Source organism: Ostrea edulis, chromosome 2 (genome assembly GCF_947568905.1).
Source record: "Ostrea edulis chromosome 2, xbOstEdul1.1, whole genome shotgun sequence".
Classification (NCBI taxonomy): Eukaryota; Metazoa; Mollusca; class Bivalvia; order Ostreida; family Ostreidae; genus Ostrea; species Ostrea edulis.
This window is the reverse complement of record NC_079165.1, coordinates 71,249,913-71,276,314: the sequence shown is the minus strand read 5'-3', so window position 1 is coordinate 71,276,314 and position 26,402 is coordinate 71,249,913. Positions and strand designations below refer to the sequence as shown.

At 35.6% G+C, this 26,402-nt stretch overlaps 2 protein-coding genes across 6 annotated transcripts in view; both read left to right on the top strand.

The window, feature by feature from the left end:
- The first annotated feature begins 795 nt into the window (after nucleotides 1-795).
- LOC125680661 (uncharacterized) lies at nucleotides 796-15,561 on the top strand. Of its 3 annotated transcripts, none has more exons than XM_048920358.2 (6): nucleotides 796-959; nucleotides 4,375-4,647; nucleotides 4,928-5,069; nucleotides 6,907-7,298; nucleotides 11,057-11,198; nucleotides 12,525-15,561. In XM_048920358.2, the coding sequence occupies exons 2-6, from the start codon at nucleotides 4,388-4,390 to the stop codon at nucleotides 12,561-12,563; spliced, it is 975 nt and encodes a 324-aa protein (XP_048776315.1). In that variant the 5' UTR covers nucleotides 796-959; nucleotides 4,375-4,387; the 3' UTR covers nucleotides 12,564-15,561. The 3 variants fall into 3 exon arrangements, with proteins under 3 accessions (XP_048776315.1, XP_048776318.1, XP_048776317.1); XM_048920361.2 differs by lacking the exon at nucleotides 796-959 and adding an exon at nucleotides 1,012-1,108; XM_048920360.2 differs by lacking the exon at nucleotides 796-959 and adding an exon at nucleotides 3,970-4,121.
- Nucleotides 15,562-23,505: 7,944 nt separating this feature from the next.
- LOC125679519 (nose resistant to fluoxetine protein 6-like) overlaps nucleotides 23,506-26,402 on the top strand; it is a 41,976-nt gene continuing 39,079 nt past the window's right edge. For 2 of the 3 annotated variants that reach the window (XM_048918794.2, XM_048918793.2), the window contains exon 1: nucleotides 23,513-24,089. In XM_048918794.2, the coding sequence (XP_048774751.1) occupies nucleotides 23,783-24,089 (307 nt within the window). In that variant the 5' untranslated portion in view covers nucleotides 23,513-23,782. Of the gene's footprint in view, nucleotides 24,090-26,402 lie in introns of all 3 variants that reach the window. The other variant, XM_056157147.1, reaches the window with a different exon arrangement.

The window sequence follows — 26,402 nt, the reverse complement described above, 5'->3', positions numbered from 1 at the left end:
GGGACATACTCCAATTGACAGTCTTGAAACAATATAATTTAGGAGGATCAGTGTTCATATTCAATAAAAAAGGTATAGCTTTAGTTTTAGAAGGATTAAACTTTAACAACCATTTCTTACCATTCATCTAGGACGCTAAGGTCATCATTCAAAGTAAATTCAATTTAATTTAAATTCTTCGATGCATGTTGAATATTGAGTTATCATCAGCATGATCTACAGAAAGACTTCATAATTTCAGCAACATCATTAGAACAGATTAAATATAATAGAGGTCCAAGAACAGAGCCTTAGGGGTACCCCTGCATTTAAACTGGCACTTGAAGACAATTGGTCTTGGTGCATAATTCTTTGAATGTGATTTTATTTATTCTATATATTTTTTTGTACATAAATAGGCTTTCATACAATAATCAGAAGATTATTTCTAATATCCAATTTCGTCAACACTTAGAAAACTATGATTGATACCAATGATTTTTTTGTTGTTGTTGTTGTTGGGGTTTTTTTTCCAATCAACTTTTGATTGCTTCTGAAATACTGGAAATTGTAATTTTGATGCCAATGGTGTGTTTTTGGTTTGTTGTTTTTTCTGAAATACAAGAAATTTTATTACTTTGGAGTGTATATATCTACTTAAGATTAGACCTACATATACTGTACTTTATTCATTTAAAAAATTAGAATCCTAAACTGTAGAAAGAGTCCCCCCCCCCCCCCCCCCCCCCCCCCCCTATAGCATACCGTTTCAATAACATGTTTTGAGATCGTCTCTCGTTGACGGGGAGATCACTCTAAATTTTGAATCAGGAAATGATGGATTGACTGGGCGTGGTATCTCGTGGGTAGAGCATATTAGAGAGACGGAAGAGTTCACCAGTCACTTTAAATCCACTCATCGACACTAGTTGTGAAGTGGACAAATAGACAATTTGCTTTTTTTCTTTTACCTGCATAAGGTAAGTCTATGTTATTGTATTCAGTCAACATTTTTTTAAATGCCTTGCATATTTGTGACCGCAAGGAATGCACACGCCGGTTTATACGACAGTAAGTCACAGTTGAAACGGAGTAACTACACAATAATTTCGACAGTGTAAAGCGACGTGTAAGTAGAAAATTTATGGTTTAAAAATAGTTGTTTTGAAGTTTGATATGCTTTGAGACAAATCATCTAGAACATTTACCAATGTTTACCAGTTCATGGTTAAGTTCTATATTATTTAGGGTTTTCCTAACACATAAACACTGATAAAGATATATTATAAAAAAATTGGTGAAAAGTATTGAAAACGGTAAGTTTGCTTTAGGATATTTTATTATCTTTTTGTAATGTGTTAATTATAACTGGGAAATGTTTTAAAGAATATGCAACGTAACAATTTCAATTCTTACAGCATGTAAGACCCGGCTTTTGAAAGGTCTTATGACTAAAACCAGTACATCTATAGTAATCACAAATGTCTTCATTTCTCAGTAAATTCATGTAAATATGTACATAATCTTCTGAAGTCACGCCACATAACAACTAAATCACTGTCACACTCTCATGTGATGGAAAATACCTTAGGATTTATATCTAACAGCAAGGAACCTAATATCATGGCATGAACATATATCAACCAAACAGCATCCAAGGCACACACGTCTGTTGGATTCCTCAGACGGAACCTAAGGAGCTGTCATCCACAAGGCATTAAAGCACAGACCTATATACAGTCAAACCTTGTCATCTGGAACTCAATGGGACCAAGAAAAAACTTCCCGAGATATCCGAGGATTTGAGATATCAAGGTAAAATACTTAAAGAATAAGTGGTTGGGACTTTCGAATCACTTCGACATATCCATGGTGTTCAAGATATCGGTGTTTGAGATACTGAACTTCAGCTTATACAACTATTGTGATGTCCGTCCAGTGGTGGAATATGCCTCAACAGAATGGAACCCTTACCATCAGATCCAACAGATGGAACATCTCCAACGCCAAGCTGCTGAATTTGCCATCAGTGACCTCCGCTCCAGAAAACCCAGCTGTGTGACCCAACAAAGCTCCACTACTTGGGATAGGAACACTTCAGCAGAGGTGAGCTGTGAGCAAAGTCATCCTCCTTCGCAAAATCACTAATTTGCTAGTTGAGATCCCTGCCCATTCTCCATTTTACAAACTACAGTAGAACACATGGTTCCAGTTCCAACAACACCAGGCAGACAGGTACTCTTTCTTCCTGACAACCATCAAGATATGGAACAATTATATACCACTGACAGTGAAGGCATCACCATCTTTAGACTGCTTCAGATGTGCCATCCAGTCTCAGGAAATCACCAGAACTGTCCGTCAGTCTTAATCCAGAAGTGAAATTTTACCCATTTTATCATTATAAATACGAGAGAAATTTTTACAGTTAAAAAATTGTTTTATCGCCATATGCTGGAGTAAATATAACACTCATAATTGATCCAACTACGCCTAGACGGGAAGAATACAATGAAATAGTCTAATAATACAGCTAGTTTTTGTACATCATCTGTTGAAATTTGTTGTCATAATGTTCATAGCTTTTCATATTTTGAATTTCATCTCCAGAACCACTTGGGCTATGTCAATGCATGATGAAGGTCTTTAAACTGATATCCAAAAGAGAAATTATGTAGAGGGGAATCAACTTTAAATCAACGTATCAGTTTATGTGACAACTGTCTTCTACAGTGTCTTTGTGTAGAGATGATTTCTTCTAATCGATCCTAAGTCATAATTAGGATGCAAAAACAATTTAAAACAATGCTACAATATGCCAGTTTCGAGATAGGAGCTCTCCTGTGTAGGAGGAACATTTAGTAGAACTTTGAGTGCCTAAGCGGTACAGAGTGAACTTTCAGTCAGTGAGGAAGACGATAACATGTATTAAAATGGATTCTCTTTAAATATGTAAATGTAGGAAATACAAAATACTATTCAAAGAAATGTTTTACTAAAGTAGAAACATAAAAACAATGTCATATTTGAAAGTAATATCCTGGATATGATACCTACGACCAATGAAATTATGTGATATAATAAGAATTCCATGTATTTAATTATTCCCTGAATACTTATCACTTACTTAGTTTGTGTATCGGTTGAATTCAGGTGATGAAACAGCGTATGAGAAAAATACTGAATACATTTACTTATATGCAGTAATGAATATTCGTCCCACTCCAGCATGTGAACAAGTTGTTTCGCACCTTACTATGTACGAGAATTCTTCAAAGGGAAATAACTCTAACGTATCTCAAAACCGGCGTATAACATACCTTTAGAACATATAGTAGTACACAATTTACTGGTATCATGTTATGTAAATCTAATTTTGTTCAAAACCCTAGTATGACTGTATGCATCTGTGGATGAGCAAGGGGACTCTGGTGACCATTGTTGCCAAAGGGCCTCTTGTTTATACTGCTGATTAATCCTTAGCCAGGATGTTATTTTGATGTCTGTTGTTGACCATGCAGACTTGGCTAACAGAAATCAATCTCTTGTCTGCCCGTTAAAGTTTTATTAATTACCAGATACAAATACAGGAGTAGCAGCATATATTGTATTATGCTTGAAAAGTAAATATAATTTATAGGGCATGTGTGAATTGTGTTTGTGTGTTTAAATGTGTTGAAAAAAAAATCATGATCAGATGTAGGGGTTGTATTATATTGACCAGTAAAATTATATATACTAATTAAGGCAGTTATATATTTCACAGTTATTGCTCAGTTATTAAGATAGATTTGCAGGGGGAAATTCTTATTTTAGAGAGAAAACTTTTTCTTGCTACTTTGTGACATTCAATGGCTAATTAGATGCCCATTTAAAATCTATTCCTATGAATGTAATCATAACACCAGCTACATGGATGACCCTTCCATGAAAATAAGAAGTGCGTTTTGTAACAATTTGATGCCTCTCATCTGTTCCGCTTCAATGTGTCACTTCCTGAGTTCTGAACACAACTCCTAGCTTGCCTCTATTTTTAGAACAAGACAAACATTTTTCAAATTTGAAGATAAGGAAATCTACTTTATCTTGTGTTAAATTGTTTTAGTGACTTAGTTGTAGTTTGGATGTTTGCAAGTTTTGCTGTGAGTAAATGAAATTACAAAATAATTATTCAATATATAATTGTCAAGTTATTTTAATTTATAAACAGTGCATGATCAGAAATGGGAAGTGGGTGTTCAATTGTTCATAAATAGACTTCTTGTAAATGGCATTATTGGTAGTTAAATCTTGAATGTTATTTAACAGCCTTAAAATATGTCTCTGAATGTTGGAAAAAATTATGCAATTTTATTCAGCAGCTTCAGGGATTCATTTAAATCTCCTTTTTTTCAGTTAATAAGTCATCATGAGTACAACTGCAGAATTTGTAGATGGTGCCAACTTTGTGGAAGCCATTAACTCTGTCCGAAATGATAATACAGATGATCGATATGTCCTGGTCGAACATGTGGAAGAAAATCCAAATAAATTGACTGTGCTGAGGACTGGACAAGACCCAGCAGATATAGTCAATTATTTAGAAGAAAGCCAAGCCATGTATGCCCTTGCTAGATATGAGTCCACTTTTGATATGTCCAACACAATCAAGTTTGTGTATTTTAGATGGTATGTTGCATTGCATACATCATTAAAGTTTAAATCGGACGTGTAAAATTGTTGGTTTTATCTTACTAGAAATTTACACATTGGTATGAATTAATACATACATAGTGCAATTTTATTTCATTTTAGATATCAAGTTAATCACTTCATAACACAAAAAGTACAAGGAAATTATTCAATATGAAGAAAACTATTAAAATGTTGGTCTAGATCATATGAATGAATATGTGTATTATGTACAGGTAATCTTTTCTTGTTTAACCTTGCGTGTAATTTGACGTAGGATGGGGGACCGGATTCCTGTAGGGAAGAAAGGTCGATATGGTGTTGTACATGGTAGCATTGAAGAAAAATTCAACCCATTTCATCTAGTGGTAGAAACAAGCTCTCGTGAGGATTTTGATACTGACAAAATTTTACAACAGGTGAGTGCTTTCAATTTTGTTTCACCAAGGTAATTTTAGCAAACTTATCAAAGATGTGTTTAAAGGACCTGTTTTTGCCCAAGGTTTACTAGCCAGTGTGTCATTAACTTGGAGATGTTAAAACAGTGCATTTTTAAGATGGATGCAACTATGTGGTTATTTGGCATTGCTACTTTAAACACATACATTTGTAATGTCATGATCAAAATTCGGGACATTTTCCAGCATGAACGATGCAGTCATAGATTAACTGATTTTGGAATACATTTTCTAAATATGATTTTGTGAAATATAAAAAATTCTAGCATTGTAAAGTTGCATTTCATATAAGGCTTGCAATATTCTACATGTAGCATGAAAAACACTTAATTATGATTATCACTAAAATGAATATACATTTGCTTGTTCTATTTTCCTTTAACTCTTATTTAAACAATATAATGCTTCTTTGTTGTTTCATCAGGTGATAAAGGTAGCTAGCATTTCAGAAAAAATGCATAACCCGCTTCTGCAATGATTGCTACCTTCATCACCTGATGAAACAACAAAGAAAGAATTTTATTGTTTATATTTATATTTTTAGCCGAGTTGCAATGAAGTTGAATGCAACGAAGTTGAACTCGGCTATTGGTTTGGTGATGCGGGCGGGCGGTTGGGCGTCAACAATTGGTTTCCGGATGATAACTCGAAAAGTTTACAATCTAATCAAATGAAACTTTGATATATTATTGGGTACCAGGTAAGGAAGACCCCTATCGATTTTGGAGAAAAAAGGTCAAAGGTCAAGGTCGCAGTGACCGAATATAAAATGAAAATTTCAGAAATATTTGATTTCCGGATGATAACTCAGAAAGTTTAAATCCGAATCAAATGATACTTGAAGATATTGTTATGTACCAGGTAAGGAAGACCCCTATTGACTTTGGAGAAAATAGGTCAAAGGTCAAGGTCACAGTGACTGAAAATAGATTTAAAATTCCAAAAGGATTTTGGTTTCCAGAGGATAACTCAAATTTTTTTAATTTGAATCAAATGAAACTGGGATATATTGTTGGATACCAGCAAAGCAAGGCCCCTATTGATTTTGGAGAACAAAGGTCAAGGTCACAGTTACCGAATATAGATTGAAAACTTCAGACAAATATGGTTTCTAGACAGTAACTCGAAAAGTTTAAAACTGAAATTAGTTCTTCACAATTATAAATATACCACGTCATTCCTGGGTTTACAATGTATCCCATGCAACTCGGCTCATGCACCCCTGGGTGCATATACTGATTTTTATGTATTGTTTTAAAATATAAACTAGATTTAAGTACTAATAATATCATATGGTTGACCCATTTGTCACTTTAAACAGAACAGCAAATGCACCCTTTGATCTTGATGATGCTCCATATTTGGTAATGATTATACAGACAGGTGATACAAATAAACCAGATCAAATTGTTTAACGTCCGCTTGAGAATATTTCACTCATATGGAGACATCACCACTGCCGGTGAAGGGCTGCAAAATTTAGGCCTATGCTCGGTGCTTATGGTCTTTGAGCAGGGAGGGATCTTTATTGTGACACACCTGCTGTGACACAGGGCCTCCGTTTTTGAGGTCTCATCTGAAGGACCTCCCCATTTAGTCGCCTCTTACGACAAGCAAGGGATACTGAGGACCTATTCTAACCCAGATCCCCGTGGGTTTTCAATGAATGTAAATATATATACATGAATGTACAGCACATAGCATGTCTGCAAATAATAAACATGATATGTATATTGACCAAACTAACTATTATTCCACTACTGAGTATAGTTTCCCATTTTGTAATTTACAATTTTAGCTTGAAGAAAACACAGGAAAGAAGTCAAAAGTGTTAGAAACCAAAACACCAGAAATGCAAGAGAGGGGATTCACAAACAGCCAACTCCCACAAAAGAAAGCCCCCCAATCAGCTGTGGCAGCCCCAGGGGTGGCAAAAATCGGAGGAAGAATAGATATAACCTCTGATGTTATGTGTGCAATAGGAGATGTCCGAAAGGATGATAATGATACGAGATGGATGTTGGCAGAATATGAAACTTCTAAAGGACCAGTCACATGCACCGGCAAGGGGTCAGGTGACATATCAGAACTGAAAGAGATGCTAGATGATGCGAAGGTCATGTATGGCTTGTACAGAGTGACCGACACTGTGGACGACATTACCACTGTTAAATTTGTGTATATTGGGTGGTAAGTGATTGCATTGATAAAGTAAACTATTTACATATTCAATTTAAATTAACCATTTACAGTAGCCTTTACTTGTGTCAGACATACCAAAGTGAAGTTTACCCGTTTCCATTGTCATTTGGTAAACTAATTAGAGTTATCAGACTTTGATGTCACAGATTTGATAACACTAGAGATATTCTGGGGAACAAATTAGTATTTATATAGCAAAAACATTCTGAGGTATAATAATGGTGGTTATTACATATATACCGATTAATCTCTCTAGGTAAAACTTTTCAGGGATTATAATATCCACGGCACATTATCCATGAAAATTGAATGACCACAAACACGACAAATTAACATGCTTCACGTGGTTCAAATTTCAACATTCTTATTTTCTTACTGATAGAAGTAGATACAGTTCTGGGGAGTTACTAGGAATGGAAAATATAGAAGGGAAATCGTGTGAAATATTTCAAAGCTTTGTCATAGTATCTTTAGCTCTACTCCTCCAATAAAGAATTCCGGTTAACATGCGTATGTCCTTATCTACCTTGATCATGAACCCACAGGTTTTCTCTCCCATTACACTACATTCAACAAATACAGTGTAAGGAAGAGAAAACCTGTGCGTTCCAACGATGAATCATGTGGTATAAAAAAAATTGAAATACAATGAATAAATGAGATTGTGAAAATAAAAGCAGAGACATACAAATACATGATAACATAGAATAAAAATATTGCTACTGAATCTCCAGCTGGCTGGAGTACTTTAGCTTTTGATATACACGTACATGGAAATAAATTTTTATTTACTATAACCATACAGAACGTACTACTGAGAATTACAACACGTAAGATTTTTGCCAAGAATGATCAATATCTCTTATAAATGTAACAAGAAACTTTCATAGTATAAAACACTTAAATGGGGAATTGTTTGTCGTTGAGTCTTAAAAATATTTGATGCCCTTAAGAGTGGATTTCCTTCCTTTTACATGATTTGGTTATAAATTACATTTAAGTATATTCAATTTCATGAGAACACAAACCTACATACAATGGCTTTTATACTGTACTGTAATGACTTCTACAAGTAACAGCCATAGTCCTTACCATACACTTCCCGTGTACCAGTAACCCAAAACATCAAACTATTTTAAATTTAGTGGACTCTTTTAGCTGGCTAGAATTATGTACACTAGCCAAGAATGACAATCAGCATCTTTCCATCTTTCCACCATTAGGTGATTTTCCAGTCTTCTTTTTATGCCCCTGGAATCGAAGATTGGGGGGGGGGGGGGGGGGGGGGGGGGGCGCATAGTTTTTGGCCTGTATGTCTGTAGCAAAAAATGTAAACCTTGGTCATATCTTTTACACCATAAGAGGTAGACCTTTCATATTCCTTGTGGCAAGACCTTTTTATTGATACCAAAATCTTTGACCTGGTGACCTTGACTTTGAATTCGAATATATGCTATACATGTATCTCTCATATTGTAAGAGGTATTGTTTTTATATTAAGCATATGTATTTCTTGTGAAAAGACCTTTCCATTGAACCCAATTTTTTTGTTGACGACCTTGAAATTTACTTCTGACCTATTTTGAAAATTATTCACTAATTTCACAAACACATTTTGTTTTCATTTGGGTGACAGTCCGCTGCACTCCTCTTTCCATCCTTGGATGACAGTCTGTCCTTTCTTTTTCCGCCTTTGGATGACAGTCTGTCCCTTCTTTTTCTGCCCTTGGATGACAGTCTGTCCCTTCTTTTTCCACCCCTTGGATGACAGTCTGTCCCTTCTTTTTCCATCCTTGGATGATGGTCTTCCCTTTTCCTTCCACCTGTCTCCTTTCTATCCTCATATGACAACAGTCTGTCCCTATCCTTTTTCCACCCTTGACAGTCTGTCTTCTTGCCTTTCTATCATTGGATGACAGTGCCCCTCTCTTCTTTCCATCGTTAGATGTCATGTGTGCTGTCCACCCCTCTCCACAATGTAATTAGAATTAGACTTTATTTATCCAAACACAACAGAAGATAAGTAAAGCTCCACATTTATTCACAATACTAATAATAATTCTACAATAATTGCCTTGAGGGCTCATGCAGCTTGTACAGTGATAACCAATGTCAATCTCCCAGCATCTGAACTAAGTACTAGTTATATAACTGTTACAGTTTGTATATTCTAAGAATCTCTGCAGGCTGAGGGCATCTTGCCTATGTGAATACATGTTCACCAGCACCTTTATGAATGAAGGCTGAGGGCAAGAAATGTTTGCCAATATGAGACATGTTCACTAGCACCTGAATACAGTAAGGAGTAGACAACTGGAGAGTCTTAAAATTAATCTTAGTAAGAAATGCATGCATAAGATAGACCACATGATCCCACTCATACAACAAGCACCTGATCTCAATGCTGATCAATTTAAAACTTCCTATAGTGGGGAGAAAGTAATAAGATATGTATAAGTATATCATTACGTAATTGCCAAAATATACAGATGGTACAACTGCATAGTCCCCAAGCAATATTTGTGTATTCTGCTCTTCAACAATCAATGGATACAAGGTACTGAAGTGTATCACAAAGCAGCAGAATATAGTCTGATTTTGAATAGATTATCCCTCTCCTCTTTCCATCCTTGGATGACAGTCTGCTCCTCTCCTCTCTACACCCTTGGATGACAGTCTGCTCCGCTCCTCTCCTCTTTCCATCCTTGGATGACAGTCTGCTCCTCTCCTCTCTACACCCTTGGATGACAGTCTGCTCCGCTCCTCTCCTCTTTCCATCCTTGGATGACAGTCTGCTCCGCTCCTCTCCTCTTTCCATCCTTGGATGACAGTCTGCTCCGCTCCTCTTTCCATCCTTGGATGACAGTCTGCTCCGCTCCTCTCCTCTCTACACCCTTGGATGACAGTCTGCTCCTCTCCTCTTTCCATCCTTGGATGACAGTCTGCTTCGCTCCTCTCTACACCCTTGGATGACAGTCTGCTCCGCTCCTCTCCTCTCTACACCCTTGGATGAAAGTCTGCTCCTCTCCTCTTTCCATCCTTGGATGACAGTCTGCTCCGCTTCTCTCTACACCCATGGGTGACAGTCTGCTCTGCTCCTCTCCTCTCTACACCCTTGGATGACAGTCTGCTCTGCTCCTCTCCTCTCTACACCCTTGGATGACAGTCTGCTCCGCTCCTCTCCTCTCTACATCCTTGGATGACAGTCTGCTTCGCTCCTCTCTACACCCTTGGATGACAGTCTGCTCCGCTCCTCTCCTCTTTCCATCCTTGGATGACTGTCTGCTCCGCTCCTCTCTACACCCATGGGTGACAGTCTGCTCTGCTCCTCTCTACACCCTTGGATGACAGTCTTCTCCTCTCCTCTTTCCATCCTTGGATGACAGTCTGCTCCTCTCCTCTTTCCATCCTTGGATGACTGTCTGCTCCGCTCCTCTCTACACCCTTGGATGAAAGTTTGTCCCTCTTCTCTTTCCATCTTTAGATGACAGTCCACCTGCACCTCACCTGTTTTTATCCTTGGGAGACAGTCCACCTTTTTGAATGACGGTTCACCCTTCTCCTCTTCTGCTCTTGCATGAGGATCACAATTACAAAAGTATTGCACTAGTATATTACAATTAGATTGGTGTACACTACAATTCCATGTATGAACTACAATGTTTCATTTCATGACAAAATATTTAAATTTTGTATTTTACAATATACATGTTTCTGTTCTTGATTCCTTAAATAATGAATTGCAGGGTTGGTTGCAATGTTAAGCCAATGATGAAGGCCAAAATCTCCACTAACAAAGGCATCATTGAGGAGAACTTTGCTCCATTCCATGTCAATATTTTTGCCACAGAATTATCAGATCTCTCAGAAAAAATTGCCATGGATAAGGTGAGGACTGCTATTCTGTCATTACACATTTGGGTTAGATTACCATTGTTTTATTGGTACATGTATAATTTGTTGATGGTGCTACCGTTAGGGCAAGCACAGGTACTTGTACAAATTCAGAATTTTTTCCCAGGAGAGTGGGTTACATCCCATGCAATTTTTTCCTGGGAGTCCATTCTGTACTATGGACTAACACTCAGTAATTTACAACTGGAAGTGTGCATCAAAATAGGCAAATATATATTTATTTTCTACCAAGCTTAGGGATGCCACCTTGTTTTACATCACTGGGAGTACCAAGGTGTTGGAACTTTTAAAAGTGGTTGCTATATTCAGATGCAGAAAAACCAGTTTTACGTTGCACACAATTTAAATCCACCACTTAATCATTTGCATTATGATGTCAAAATACTCCAAAACACAAAACAAAAACTGTGATTCAGATTTATCATTTTGCCCCAGTTATGATTGATGTACCAAGTCATTATATTTTTATAAGCCTACTCATTTTCAATCTGTATGGCACATTGCAATGTGCAGCATGCAGGGGATCATAATACTAGGATGAAATTGAGGTAATCCAAGTGCAAGTTTATAATCTCAGGCCAATGTGATGTGATAGAATAGAACAGCTGTTAAGATCATGGGGATTTTTTCCTTGATGTCGAAAATTCTTTGAACATGACATTTGTAGCTTGAATTACTTGAATGTGTACATGTTTGTAGCTCGAATTCTTTGAACATCGACATGTTTGTAGCTTGAATTATCTCTGTCCTAAAATCTTTCAAGCTCGCTGCACTTGCTGGAAATGCTAATAAATATCTTGTCATGCATATCTATGTACATGTAAATTGTTAATAACTTTTGATAAATGAATTATTTGAAATAAGATACTGTATGTGAACCTATATTTGTAGGATTCATATTTTAGCACCTTTTGTAGTGAAGCAAGAGTGCTAATTAATGGTTGTGCCAAATTATGAAATCCTTATCAATTCATTATCAAACATACATGTAGAAGAAGTCAACGGGTAGGTCAGATTGTGCAACTTGGGCTGAATTTTAGATGTGCTAGATAAACACATATACATCAGTAATATGTTTCACTAATTTAGAATAATCATGTGGAAGTGCACCTTATGTATAAGCTCCAAGTCATGTCATGCCAAATAGTGCTTCACCTGTAATTGTGCTGAATTTTAGATATTCTAAAATAAGTACACATACACTCTTACTTGTAGCAGCATGATATTTATAAAGTTTAAATCTTCATGTTCCTAATGATTGAATGACAAGTCTAATTGTGAATCATTTTCGCATTGTAGGTGACAGCAGCCTCTGGAACCATGTCACATGTCAGATAAGCAAATCTGAGTTAGGGACAGATTAAAACCTGCAGGGTCCTGTTACACAAACACACACACACACACACAACTCATGATAGCAATCAAAGTGTTATACTCTGTTTACATGTATATACCGGTAGTTATAAACCACCACCTATTGAACTGTAGGTATACAGTGCAGTCATTATCATTTTATAGTAATGCAACTCTGATTAGACAGATACAAGGGAAGTAATTATAAAATCTTTTGTGAAACAGGACCCAGACAACTTCATGTTTGATGTAGTCATAATTTTTAATTATGGTAATTAAACTCTTAATCAGACTGTAACAAGACTGTAAAAAGGAAGACATTTTTTATGAAACAGGACCAAGACATATCCATGGTCAATGTAGTCATCAGCATTACTTCCTGCGAGCGTTTAGAACAAATGGGACTATCAGATAGTTAAATTAGATATTCTGTGTGTTTCAACTGTAGTGCTGTGTATTTTTATTGGACAAATCAGAATACATGTACAATGTTTGAATGTTAAGGAGTAGATTTTTTTTGAACTGGAAAGATGTCATTTTAAATTGTTATCAACTTTTTACATTTAGTCATGTGCTTTTTTTAGATTCTATATTTTCATATATAAATTGTGTTATATATATATATATATATATATATATATATATATATATATATTTACCTGGTATATAGCCGTTTGCCTGTTAATAGAACTATACACAATTGTACTAGAATGCAAGTGTCTAGTTTGGCCCCTCAAAAACTTGAAAATTAAGTGAAATCTTGATTTCAAATACTGTTACATGCTCAAGTACTTAATTCATGGACTTTGTACTTAAGCTACTGTATTCTATTTAAGTATCATTAAACACACTACTGTACTATGTCTATCAAACAAGTACCTGTGGGTACATATATATATTTTATCATCAAACTTCCGTTCTTATGTGAGAAAACCACAATGATATTTACTACTAATTTTTCATCATTTCCTGACGATGGATTTCCGTATGGATCATCTATCTTACTTGTTTATATAATTATGCTCTATATTCCCAGTTTTATGATAGATTTTAATAAAGATATCAATACCATGGTATTCTATGAATAAAATGAAACGGGAAACTCTCTTTATAAATTTGCATACAGAAAACTACGGTTGAAGAGATATATATGAAAATGGTTTCAAAAGACAGCCTGTCTTTTTACACATTTTCTTTGCGAAACATTTCGAGTGCTGACCACATGACTGTCTTATTAGCATACCATGTGCTGTTTTCCCAGCAATTCTTAGATCTGTGTATATCTAAAGTCTACCCTTTAGTGTCTTACACACAATCTAGCAGAATGAATTTAGTCCTGGTTCCTATATCTACAGTAAATCAACTTGATTTCAAAACTAACTGATGCCATTGTTTTCTTTCCGCCTGTGGCCACTAGCAATGCAGACATACAAATAAAGCCATTCAAAGATGTCCAAGAGTTAAATTAGGCAAGAAAGACCTTGTGTTTGGGATGAAATCAAATAGTTTATGTTGCACAAGTCATTACATAATCACCATTATAGCTCATTAACCAGAATAGTTTGGAAACACAAAGATTATTAGTAGTACACATGTACCTTTAACAAAATCAAGGTAATTTCTTAATTGTTACAACATAGAACTATTTCATGATTAATTAATGTTTCTATCAATGACATATCTTTGAAAGCTTCATCTGTAGCAACAATATGAATCTTTTTCACACAGTCACTCTCTATTTGGGTTAAGGAAAATGCAACAAAGATGTGCTGCAGCAGTATTTTTTTTGTTTTATTTTTTTATTTTTATTTTTTGAATTGGCATTTATCCGAAATACATGCATACAGTCTTCATAGAAATAATATAAACTTTCAATCAATGAACGTCATTTTTGGGGGCCAAATTATGTCTTTAACCTATGAAGTCCATTATTTGTATTGTTATTATTACATATATTATACTTTTGTATGTTCTTTTACATACTTTATTTCTTTCATATCAATCTCCTTAACATATATATGCTTTCGATATACATATATACCAGGATTTTGTAAAACTTTATCTTTATTCCATTAGTATACATGTATTCCTCTTTTTTTTTATAACCATTATTAATTGATTTCACCATGAAAATTTAGGGAGTATAGATCTAGCATACAAATGTATGTATAAAATGTAAAATATCTGATTTAAATTCTTCCTCTCCTGTATGATGTATGGTTTACATAGAATTAAATGTATGACAATGTGGATGTTTTAATATAAGATTTAGGTAAACTAATTTTGTATGATGTGTGTTACATGTACTGCATATACATGAAAGAAATTTGTGGATATTTTAATGTTAAGTTTGAATGTTTCAGTCAGTATGTGAATTTATGGATATTTTAATGTTAAATTTGAATGTTTTAGTCAGTATTTGCTATCAGCAATGCATAATGAAGTATAATATCTTAAAGAATTACAATTGAAATTTACATCTTTTGAATGGATATATTTAGAACAGGGTATTGAAAATATTCCTTGTTGTAAGCTTTTAACAGTCATTAATCCCTTGCAAAGCAATGAATGTAAGGTAGAAAACATATGATCAGTAGTATTTTCCAAACTTAAAAGTCATCTAGTCAACAAAGAGCTTTATTAAGTACCTCCATGTAGTCTGTGCATTTATTGTTGTGTTTCTGTTGACCTTGGAGTACTGATGTACAGTGTAGTGTTTCATTACATTGTGAAACTCGAGTCTCGTTTTTGTTATTTGCTATGATTATAAATGAAGTTTTTGATTTATTCATCAACATAGCTAGCACAAGCTCATTCCATGACTTGGGACCATCACCCATGGCGGGTTTAAATCACGGTCGTCCTCTTTTTAAAAAAAAGACAAAACAAAACGTTATGATCAACATGTATGATTGATATTACTTTGATTTTTAGGACATGTTAATTTATTTTGTAATGTTTATTAATGAATATCAATATGTAACATAGTTTTGTTATTGTGTGAAACACTTGGGGTGAATAGTAAATATTCGAGACATGTCTCTGGTGGTACACCTATTTACTATGTCTCTGGTAGTACACGTATTTACTATGTCTCTGGTGGTACACCTATTTACTACGTCTCTGGTAGTACACCTATTTACTATGTCTCTGGTGGTACACCTATTTACTATGTTTCTGTTGGTACACCTGTTGTCTCTGGTAGTACAACTGTTGTCTCTGGTAGTACACCTATTTACTATGTCTCTGGTGGTACACCTATTTACTATGTCTCTGGTAGTACACTTATTTACTATGTCTCTGGTAGTACACCTGTTGTCTCTGGTGGTACACCTATTTACTATGTCTCTGGTAGTACACTTATTTACTATGTCTCTGGTAGTACACATATTGTCTCTGGTAGTACACCTGTTGTCTCTGGTGGTACACCTATTTACTATGTCTCTGGTAGTACATTTATTTACTATGTCTCTGGTAGTACACTTATTTACTGTGTCTCTGGTAGTACACCTGTTGTCTCTGGTGGTACACTTATTTACTATGTCTCTGGTGGTACACCTATTTACTATGTCTCTGGTGGTACACCTATTTACTATGTCTCTGGTAGTACACCTGTTTACTATGTCTCTGGTGGTACACTTATTTACTATGTCTCTGGTAGTACACTTATTTACTATGTCTCTGGTGGTACACCTATTTACTATGTCTCTGGTGGTACACCTATTTACTATGTCTCTGGTAGTACACCTGTTTACTATGTCTCTGGTGGTACACTTATTTACTATGTCTCTGGTAGTACACTTATTTACTGTGTCTCTGGTAGTAAAAACCCTTTTGTCCCTGGAACCGAGGGGAATATCATTTAAACGATGAAATACTCTATTCAAATATTAAAGAGCTCAATATCATCTATGGCTGCTGATTCTGCAAGGCTGCTGGTTTCCTGTAGGCCTAACCATGCTGCTGTTACTGGTATCTTGGTTAAGCCTACTTTACTGTAGTAACAACTGTAACATATTTACCTAACAAATTATTAGAGGGCGAAGCCCTCTCACAGCCCGAAGGGCCGTGAGAGCGGAGCTCTCCCTATAGGTAACACATATATACATGTTTAAAAGGAAAATATAGGAAAACAATGAAAAATTAAACCATACCTATGGAACTTGAAAAGTTTGGTACTAATGTCGTCGATTCGAATACTATCGCGTGGACATGTATTTCTCCATTTTGAATCTCGTCTACCCTAGTTCACGTCGTTCTGAGATGTTACATAAAATTCGTAAAAGCATGTAAATCTTATTTTCTTAATCATATATAATCACTCCACCATTAACGCCATGTTTGTTGTGGTTCAAACGCTATGTTTGTAAATTTGCTAAATAACGACGCTGAATATGACGTCACAATGTACTGTTTACATCAATTGCGTTATATTTCCCGCGTTCAATATATAGGTGGATCAAATATTCAAAATTAGGATGCTTTGATACAGCTCCGTCCTCGTGCTAATTTCGGGTTGTTTTCGTTCTGTTTTGGATATAGATACTAATGCCGTTTGCTTCGCCCTCAAACACGGTCAGGCCGTAAAACATATTAGAAAAATTGTATGAGTTCGCTTAGGTTTCCTTCCTAAGAAATTAAGTTCAATTATAATACACTTACTGTCATGTATCTATCTTCGTTGCAGACGAACAGGAACAATAACATTGACGTTAATAAATAAACCAGGATAGGCTAACTGACTAAAACCCGGAATAATATTTTCCTTGGTCCTACTTGGATTGATTGATTATATCTTGCTTAACATCTCGCTCGAGAATTTTTCACTCATATGGAGACGTCACCAAGAACGGTTTAGGCCTATGCTCGGCGCTTACGACCATTGAGCAGTGAAGGTTCTTTATCGTGCCACACCTTCTGTGACACAGGTCATCCGTTTATAAGGTCATCTCCGAGGACCCGTGACATTCACACCTGATGCCGAGCGTTTGGCGATGGAACTGTCAATACCTCTTTTAACGACTTAGGTCTGTCACGGCCAGGATTCGAACCCCGGCCTTCCACATGTACTTGGATGATCATTAAACAAACCATGAGCTAATAGTAAAAAATAATCAGACTAATCGATACGAGAAATCACAACTACATGTATAACTTAGCTACAGACTGAGTGGTATAACAAACAATTCTGTTGTTTCCCGACACAGTCTGCAGCCACCTAACCTAAGCTTTCTACCGTCCTATCACCTGGGAAAGTCACCAAGACACAATTCTAAAGTCACAAAGGACCAAGCGTAGGAGCTGAGTGGCCTAGCTAACAATTCTATTGCTTTCCGACACAACCCCAAGCTTGTCCTGAATACCAACTCAATACTCCCAGTCAAAAGACCTCAATCGAGTTCGAGTACCAAAAAAACTAACTAAAGATGACAGGACGGCTCTATTTATACCCTTTGGTCTTAGGTTGATCAACGATGATTGGCTACTTATACTAAGATTATAATTGGATGGCTATACAATGCTGATTGGATAAGAATTACACCATCTGATTGGTCTATCATAAAGTATGTTTCAATCCACTCTACAATACTTTCATCACACAACACCGCAGCTTGCAAAGCTTTTGCAAGTTCTGATATGTTGTCGTTCTGAGAGTCCGACATGATTGGCAATTTCGCGGGAATTACATTTCAAAATATGCACACATTTGATGATTACATAGATGGACTCGTGAGCCATCGGACGTTAATTCAGATAATGTCTGTCTTTTTTGCACGCCACCTAGCGTCACTTCAGTTAATGACTGTTGGTTTTGCATTGGTGATCATTGGTTTTGCAATGGACTCTGTTGATTTTATTTTAAGCTGGTTTGTTTTGTATTTCAGTATGTTTTTGAAAATTGTTCGTTTTGCATTAACGTCTGTATTTACCCTTTCTCCCGCCCTTACCCGGCTCCAACAATAGGGCAACTAGGGATTACGGTCCTGGTGTAGGGATATGCTGGCACTGGCTAGAACTCTTGATACAGACTCGAGGCTGAACTGTCCTGGGGCTATAGGTGTGAGGGTTGGACTGATTTGCCCGACACTGGGGAGAAGGGATGCAGTGACAGGGGTATGGTATTATGGAAGATTCGTAGGACTTGGTATGTCCCCCACCGACTGTATAGTCGTAGTAGGCCTATTTGGATATCGGGCATTACTGACCCCATCCCCCATGGGAGATGAAGAGTCAGCCAACCTATCTAAGTCCCTAAACCTTCGGGTATCATGGCTAAATCTTTTCTTGGTGAAGCGAAACTAATCAAGTTCTCCGGGGAGTCGCACCTACAAATCAGACTTCATAGATCCACACCGTATACTCTGCGTAAGATCTTATTTTAATCAGATTAGGGGACGCGGGATTTTGCCGCGCGACCGCTGGGGTATCATGAGCACAAGCCCAGCACAGAACTCACCCCATCCATAGACCAATACATCACATTTATACACAAAAAATATACAACGCTACTAAACTGAGGGCGGAACATGATAGTCCTAGGGGTCCACTTCCTTGCCTGCATACTCCTTTTGTGGACTTCTCAAATATTAAGTTGTTATTAGCCGTACGCGTCATTATGACCCTATGTGGTATAACGTCAGAAACTTTCAGGTGAGCTTCATTGCCTTCAAGTATGAAACTTGATAATTAAGAATATGTTTATTAATTGTTTGAAAAATTATTAATTTTGATTTATTCTGTGTTTAATACTTTTTAATATTCTGTCTGAGTACTCTCAGTACTTTGATGAAATTTCTTATTCGCTGTTAGCTTCTAAGACTATTGGGTGCTGGTTAGTGGTTGCCAGCTTCAGCCTAGTGAAAATAACGTAGTTTGCATGTGAAAGTAACGGAAAATAAAGTGGAGGGGCAGTCCCCTGCTTCTGCGTGCCTGATACGTTGGAAGTACACATTAAGGTTTTCTCGAGCGCGAATTTGTCGACATTTTATATCATGAACACCTGTAATGCTCTTGCACATAAATATTACTAATTATTGGAGAGGGAGCTTACAGGGGTTGCATCCCTTTCATTTTGGAAAAAAGAGAGAGCGAAAGAAAGAGAGAGGGTAACTGGCGACCGCCATATGTATAAAGCGGCGGGCGCCAGTCAAATTGATATTAATTCTATACCCTGGCACCTAGAACCATCTTCCGTATTGATGATCAATGCACATCACTTGGATAATCAAATAAGCAGAGAAAAGAAGGAAACAAAGAATGAAATATTTCTGTACAACTATCATATCCTATATACAAGTTTGGGGATGAAGTATTTTAAAGTCAGCAATGGCGCAAAGCGTGATATTCTGTACAACTATCATATCCTATATACAAGTTTGGGGATGAAGTATTTTAAAGTCAGCAATGGCGCAAAGCGTGATATGCATATACAAGTTTGGGGATGAAGTATTTTAAAGTCAGCAATGGCGCAAAGCGTGATATGCAAATACTGGCTAAGTACCAGTTAACTTCGGAATCTTTGTGTTCTCGGGCTGAACGGAGTAGCCCTTTTTCGTTCAACCTGTATAAATGAAAGCCCAAAGACAAAGTTCTGTTCAGCTACTCTTTTTTATTAAAGAAACATTTCATCATTATAATTATTGATTATAATTCATATTATACAATATACAATAATTATTACAAACATTAATATAAAAGTTCACACACAAAAATTAACGAAGCCATCTGAAAAATTGAAAAGTTATTTCAGAAATGCGCAAGTATACTCAATATCTTACCTGTATAAATGAAAGCCCAAAGACAAAGTTCTGTTCAGCTACTGAAGAACTCTGTCTTTGTTCCTCGCATTTATACCCCCGTACATCCTCCAAAATTCCTTACCATATTTGTTATATCTTAATAATCTGTAATATTGATATTGGCTTTTAATTCAAACTCAAAGCCAACAGAATTATTTCCTTGAAAAATCTATAATTTAGAGTTGCATACTCAACTTCACTTGTAAGGTTTTGCATAATTCTTAATTTCATTTTTCTTGTAAATAATATATACAAATGCTTGACCTCTGGTGACTGATTTCTTACACTCCGATTGGTTACACGTTTCCTCTGACCAACATCGATTTCACCCTCATGATCTTGTAAACAAGCTATAAACACACATACTAATAATCTCCCTGTCACCTCACCTCACGGTGAAAAGTTCAGACATTTTTGTTCTGCATCTTACTGTTGTTTTTGTCCCACATTATTTTGCCAATTCATTACTCCATTCATTACTCTTCTCCCCTCTTTCAGAATTCTATCATCTGTTTTATACATTGCAAATTTCGTTATGATACAACCACACTGGCTGATTTTCACAATAAGAAATTCAGAACCATATAGCCTACAGTGTATCCTAAAACATGTTAAAGTGTAGAAAACGCATAAAGGGGTATATTCTCTTTTAATAGAGAAGAAGGACGTCGATGTAGGCTATAACTATCCACTTCTGTAGAGACAATTAAAGGGGTTTAATTAAGGGACCTTGCTTGACAGGAACTTCTAAGGCCGTTTGAACCCCAACAGGCAATTGAAAAGTTCTACTTAGAAGACTTAATATCTGTCCTACAAAATCTCAAAAATATAGGGCTTCGCTACCCTGGACTTCCCACCAGGAATTCATCCTGAACCCACTTGGGCCCAAAGGCCGTCCCAGCCCTTTTGTCTATCAGCTCCCCCTCAACGACCGTGCCCCTGCTAATGATGTATCGACATATATATGGAGCGCCAAATTAACATAATCTCTAAGAATTGGAGTTATCTTCAATTATTTGAAGATATCATCAATTCAATTATTGCTCTCTTTAATTGAATTAATGCGCGCATGAAATCAATTATTGCTCTCATCAAATGAATTGATGCGCGCTTCAATTCAAGTATTGCTCTCATTAATTGAATTAGTGTGCGCATCAATTGAATTAACGAGCGCAATAATTGATTTAATGCGCACACTGATTATAACTCTCTTCAATTCAATTGATGTGCGCATCAATTGAATTATAAATTTAATAGATTTGATGCGCGCATTTATTCAATTATTGCTCTCTTCAATTCATTTGATGAGAGCATCAATTTCATAGAAATATTGCTCGCAATAATTAATTTAGAGCTCGGTATAAATAATTTGATGATCTCTTTAATTCAATTGAAGATATCTTTAATCATTTACAATGCTTTTGTATAAGGGATAAATGCGGGCATCAATTCTTTTAAAGAGAGCAACAATTCAATTAAAGAGATCATTAATTCAATTGTGGATATATTGAACTGAAGTTACCTTTAATTATATAGTTGCTCTCTCTAAAAGAATTATCGCTCTCTTCGAATGAATTAAAGATATAATTAATTCAATCAAAGAGAGCAATAATTGAATTAATGCATGCATCACATCAATTATTGCTTTCATCAAGTGAATTAATGCGCGTACCAATTCAATTATTACTCTCATCAATTGATTTAATGCGCGCATTTTATCAATTATTGCTTTCTTCAATTGAATTGTATCATTAATTCATGAATTTGAAGAGATCATTAATTCAATTAAAGCTATCATCAATTCAATTAATGCGCACAATAATTCAGAATTGAAGATATCATTAATAATTTGAAGAGATCTTTAATTAAATTGTTGCGCACATGAAACGAATTGATGATATCTTCAAATAATTGACTTTTTTGTCTTTTTACATAGCAGGGCCGTAAATTACATGGAGGCGGAGGAGGCAGCTGCCTCCTCCAACTATTGAGCCCAAAAAATTAAAATTTAAAGTTCATTAGAATTTATGTTGTTTCCAATAACTAAGAACATGATACCTCCCTTAAAAAGCATTCCAAATCTTTCTTTTAGAATGAGTTAGTCAAGTAACATCTTAGAAGGCCCAAGAATCAAGGATTTTGTACGAAACGTGTTCAGTGTGCACAAAATGTGCTCAGCGTCTGGGGGCCTGGGCGGCCCCCAGACCCCCGCCTAATTTCCTGCCTCCTCCAAATTGAAGGTTAATTTACGGCCCTGCATAGGTCTTAATAAACTATGATAAGACAGTGTGTTAAGTGTCCCCCCCCCTTTTTTTTTTACCGTTGACCTTGATCTCTTATGTAAAGGTTAAATAATATAAATTTTGGGCCAGGCCTTTTATATTTGGTATGTTGGTCTACCATGATAAGACAGTGTGTCACGTGTCATTTTTTATGACCTTATACCTTGACCAATATTCAAATAATAGAATTTTTTGGACATCTTTTGTCTAGACAATAACTGCTTATTTGTCTTTTTACATAGGCTTTTGATATTTAGTATGTGGGTATACCATGATAAGATAGTGTGTCGCGTGTCATTTTTGACGACCTTTTACCTTACCTTGACGTTTTATGTAAAGGTCAGAAGTGGTTGAAGTACATAAAGCCATATATGTGACTGACTGTTATGTATCGTAACTCTTCATTTTTCACTTTAAAGATGATCCCAAAAAGTGTTTTTGAAAAAAAAAAGCCCATGGAAAATGGAAGAGGAGATATCAGTTTTAGTGTGTCCTAGTTAGTTATGTATCACCCCAATTCTTGGAAGTTTAAACAAAGCTAACAGATTTTGATTTTAAAAGAAGAAAATTAGACACTATCATACAAGATGACTCATTGGCAGGTGTTTTCTAAGTTTAATATAGATTTATCCATTCTTAATAATTCTTCTTGTATCCTGTAAAACTCGGGGGTGGGGGGGGGGGTCTTCTTTTTTTGTTGGTTTATTTAAATTTTTGTTTTTTGTTTTTGGGTTGTTGTTTTTTTTGTTTTTTTGTTTTTTTTGTTTTTTTTTTTGGTTTTTTTTTGTTGTTGTTGTTGGTTTTTTGCCCCTATTATTTTTCTTCGTTTTTTTTTTTTTTTTTGCAAAGAAAATAAAACCCTTGAAATACTCTATGCGATTTCAATTTAGTTTTTGTAAATGACGAACACTATTAAACGCAGATAAGTCTATTTACTACCTACATAGACTTATTATATTCGTCATTTACGACAGCGTCAAAAAAGTATCGAGAACGCTTTCCGGAAATTCTTCGTTTGGTTTTCACACTTATATAGCATTGTATTATATCCGAAGAAAAATCATATGATTGTCAATCTGTCTTGTGCAATGCTATGAGTGTTCGAGCAGAATAATCGGCAAACATGTATTCTAAAACATTTATAATTTGTCTTTGTGTGTGTGTTGGTTTTGCAACGGAGACTTCTTATTTTGAAATTTTGAATGATGTGCAATCTAAAATATCAGTCGTACCGAAGTTAAGAAGTGCAAGAATGGATGTGTCCCAGATTTTCACCCAGATTGGAGAGGCACTCACTTTGGAGACTTTTGCAACCTTTCTAAGTGAGCTTGAAGCAAAATTTGGATCAGAAGACAATATCACAATTTGTATCAATAATTTGACGACAATCTTCACTTCTGCTTTGAGTGGTGAATCATGGAGCTTGCAAGGTGAGGCAAGGATTGTGGATACATATTATCTATTTATAGATATGTGCAATCTATCACCTGAGCTGAAAGCTCAAGTGAGATTTTTGTGTGTCTATCTGTAAACTTTTCACTTTTTTATCTTCTCAAGAACCACTGGCAGAGTTCTTGAAAACTTTTTTTCTCTGTCAGACATTTGGATTACTGGGAATCTTATCAGCCTGATCAATGTTTTATCGGCCTGAACAAATTTAAATGGAATTTTAAGTTAGAATTCAAATGAAACTAAAACATTAAACAATGAATAGAAATTTAATCAAATTCAATTCCATGTATTTTTCAAATCTGTTGTAGAACTCCTTCTCATTCTGTTCACATTCTGAATCACTCATCTATCTCTTCTGTTCGTCTCACTCTCTATGTTTTCCTTTCAGAAAAAATAATTGTTTTGTTTTCATTTATCATTCAGGAAGAATGGGTTTATTTTCATTGTTTATTCAGAAAAAATAGTTTTATTTTCATTTATTATTAAGGACAGGGCCGTCAATCTCTTTGAATTGGGTCTGTTAAACGGACCCTTCCCAATTGAGAAAACCCACCAAAATTCCCAATTTACTTATCTAGAACTTCCCAATATCACAATCTTTTACACTGTGTGTGTAAAAAATATTAAATAGTATTAGTTTCATTTTTACAACTTCTCGCACATTTTCGACAAGGCCCGAAAAGTAAAATTTCCCAAATTGACCAAAAACATCGATATTTTTCCCAATGTAATGGGACCCAGACCCTGTACCAAAAAGGACAGTGACAGCCCTGAAGGAAGAATGGATTTATTTTCATTTATCATTTAGGAAGAATGGTTTTATTTTCATATATCATTTAGGAAGAATTCATTTATTAAGTCTCCCAAATGAAGTTTGGAGACTTATTGTTTTTGCTCGGTTCTTATTATTCCACTTCTTCTTCCGTCTGAAACTGTCCGACACCGTTCTTCGTAGCCAGTCAATAAAAGTATTATTCAAGGATATGATAGGCCAATTATTTAGATGTACATAAATGTTTTTGTTTTCAGATTGAAGAATGTTAGGGTACATTTTGGGGAATCAAATGGGGGTTTAACATAGAACTCTATGGGGAAAAAATTAATTCCAAAATTCAACAGATATAACTTTGCAAGTATCATAGATAGAGTCATGGGGTCTTCGGAAATGAAAAGAGAATGACAGGGCCTACAAATTAGTATCAAGGTCAAGTGACCCCAGTGACCTTGACCTCTGACCATGAACACCAAAACTGGTATAACTTTAAAATTGGGACTAGTAGCGACTTGGGATCTTCAGATATGGCAAGAGGATGACAGTACCTACAAGCTAGTATCAAGGCCAAGTGACTCCAGTGACCTTTTCCTCTGATTTCAGAACATAAAATTGGTGATACTTAAGAACCAGGTCTGATAGAGACTTAGGGTCTTCAGATATGATGAAAGAATGATGGGATCTACAATTTAGTATTAAAGTCAAGTAACTCCAGTGACCTTGACCTCTGACCTTGCACATACAAATTCATATAACTTTAGAACTGGAATTGATAAAGACATTGGACCTTCAGAAATGATAAGAGAATGAAAAGATCTACAAACCAGTATCAAGTCAAGTAATTCCAGTGACCTTAACCTCTGACCTTAGATCATAAACCTGGTATTACTTAAGAACTAGGCCTGATAAAGAGATGGGCTCTTCAGAAGTAATAAAAGGATGATGTGATCTACAAATTGGTATCAAGGTCAAGTGACTTTAGTGATCTTGACTTCTGACCTGGTATAACTTTAGAACTTGGACTGATAGAGACATGGAATCTTCAGAAATGATAAAAGGATGTAGTGATCAACAAACTAGTATGTCTGGTGACCTTTGACCTTGATTATAAAAACTTGTGTAACTTTAGAACCAGAACTGATAAAAGACATGGTATCATCAAAAATGATGAGAGGATGTTGGAATCTACAACTAGGATCAAGGTCAAGTGACACCAGTTTTACAAAAGGAAAAGGGGGATTTTTTGAAATTTTTTAAAATAAAAGTCTTCTTAATCTATATTTATCAAATGAAGTTCAAATTGGCATGAATTTTGTCAATTAGGAAGGAAAATAGTAGTACTCAGAAAAAGCCACTTTTATACAGCTTCATTTGGGAGACTTTATAGTCAGTAGATTATTATCATAATAATCTTGTTTTTATTTATTTTTGATATTCATGTCTCCCCCTGGAAGAGAGGATTTGTATATATATATATATTAACAGGACATGAGAATATAATTATTTTCCTAAATGGCTT

Excerpts from the sequence above, each read along its gene's own strand:
- LOC125680661 (XM_048920358.2), top strand. The coding sequence starts at position 4,388 with ATGAGTACAACTGCAGAATTTGTAGATGGTGCCAACTTTGTGGAAGCC. Across the intron at positions 5,070-6,906 it reads CTGACAAAATTTTACAACAG|CTTGAAGAAAACACAGGAAA; the intron begins GTGAGTGCTTTC and ends TTACAATTTTAG. Across the intron at positions 7,299-11,056 it reads AAATTTGTGTATATTGGGTG|GGTTGGTTGCAATGTTAAGC; the intron begins GTAAGTGATTGC and ends AATGAATTGCAG.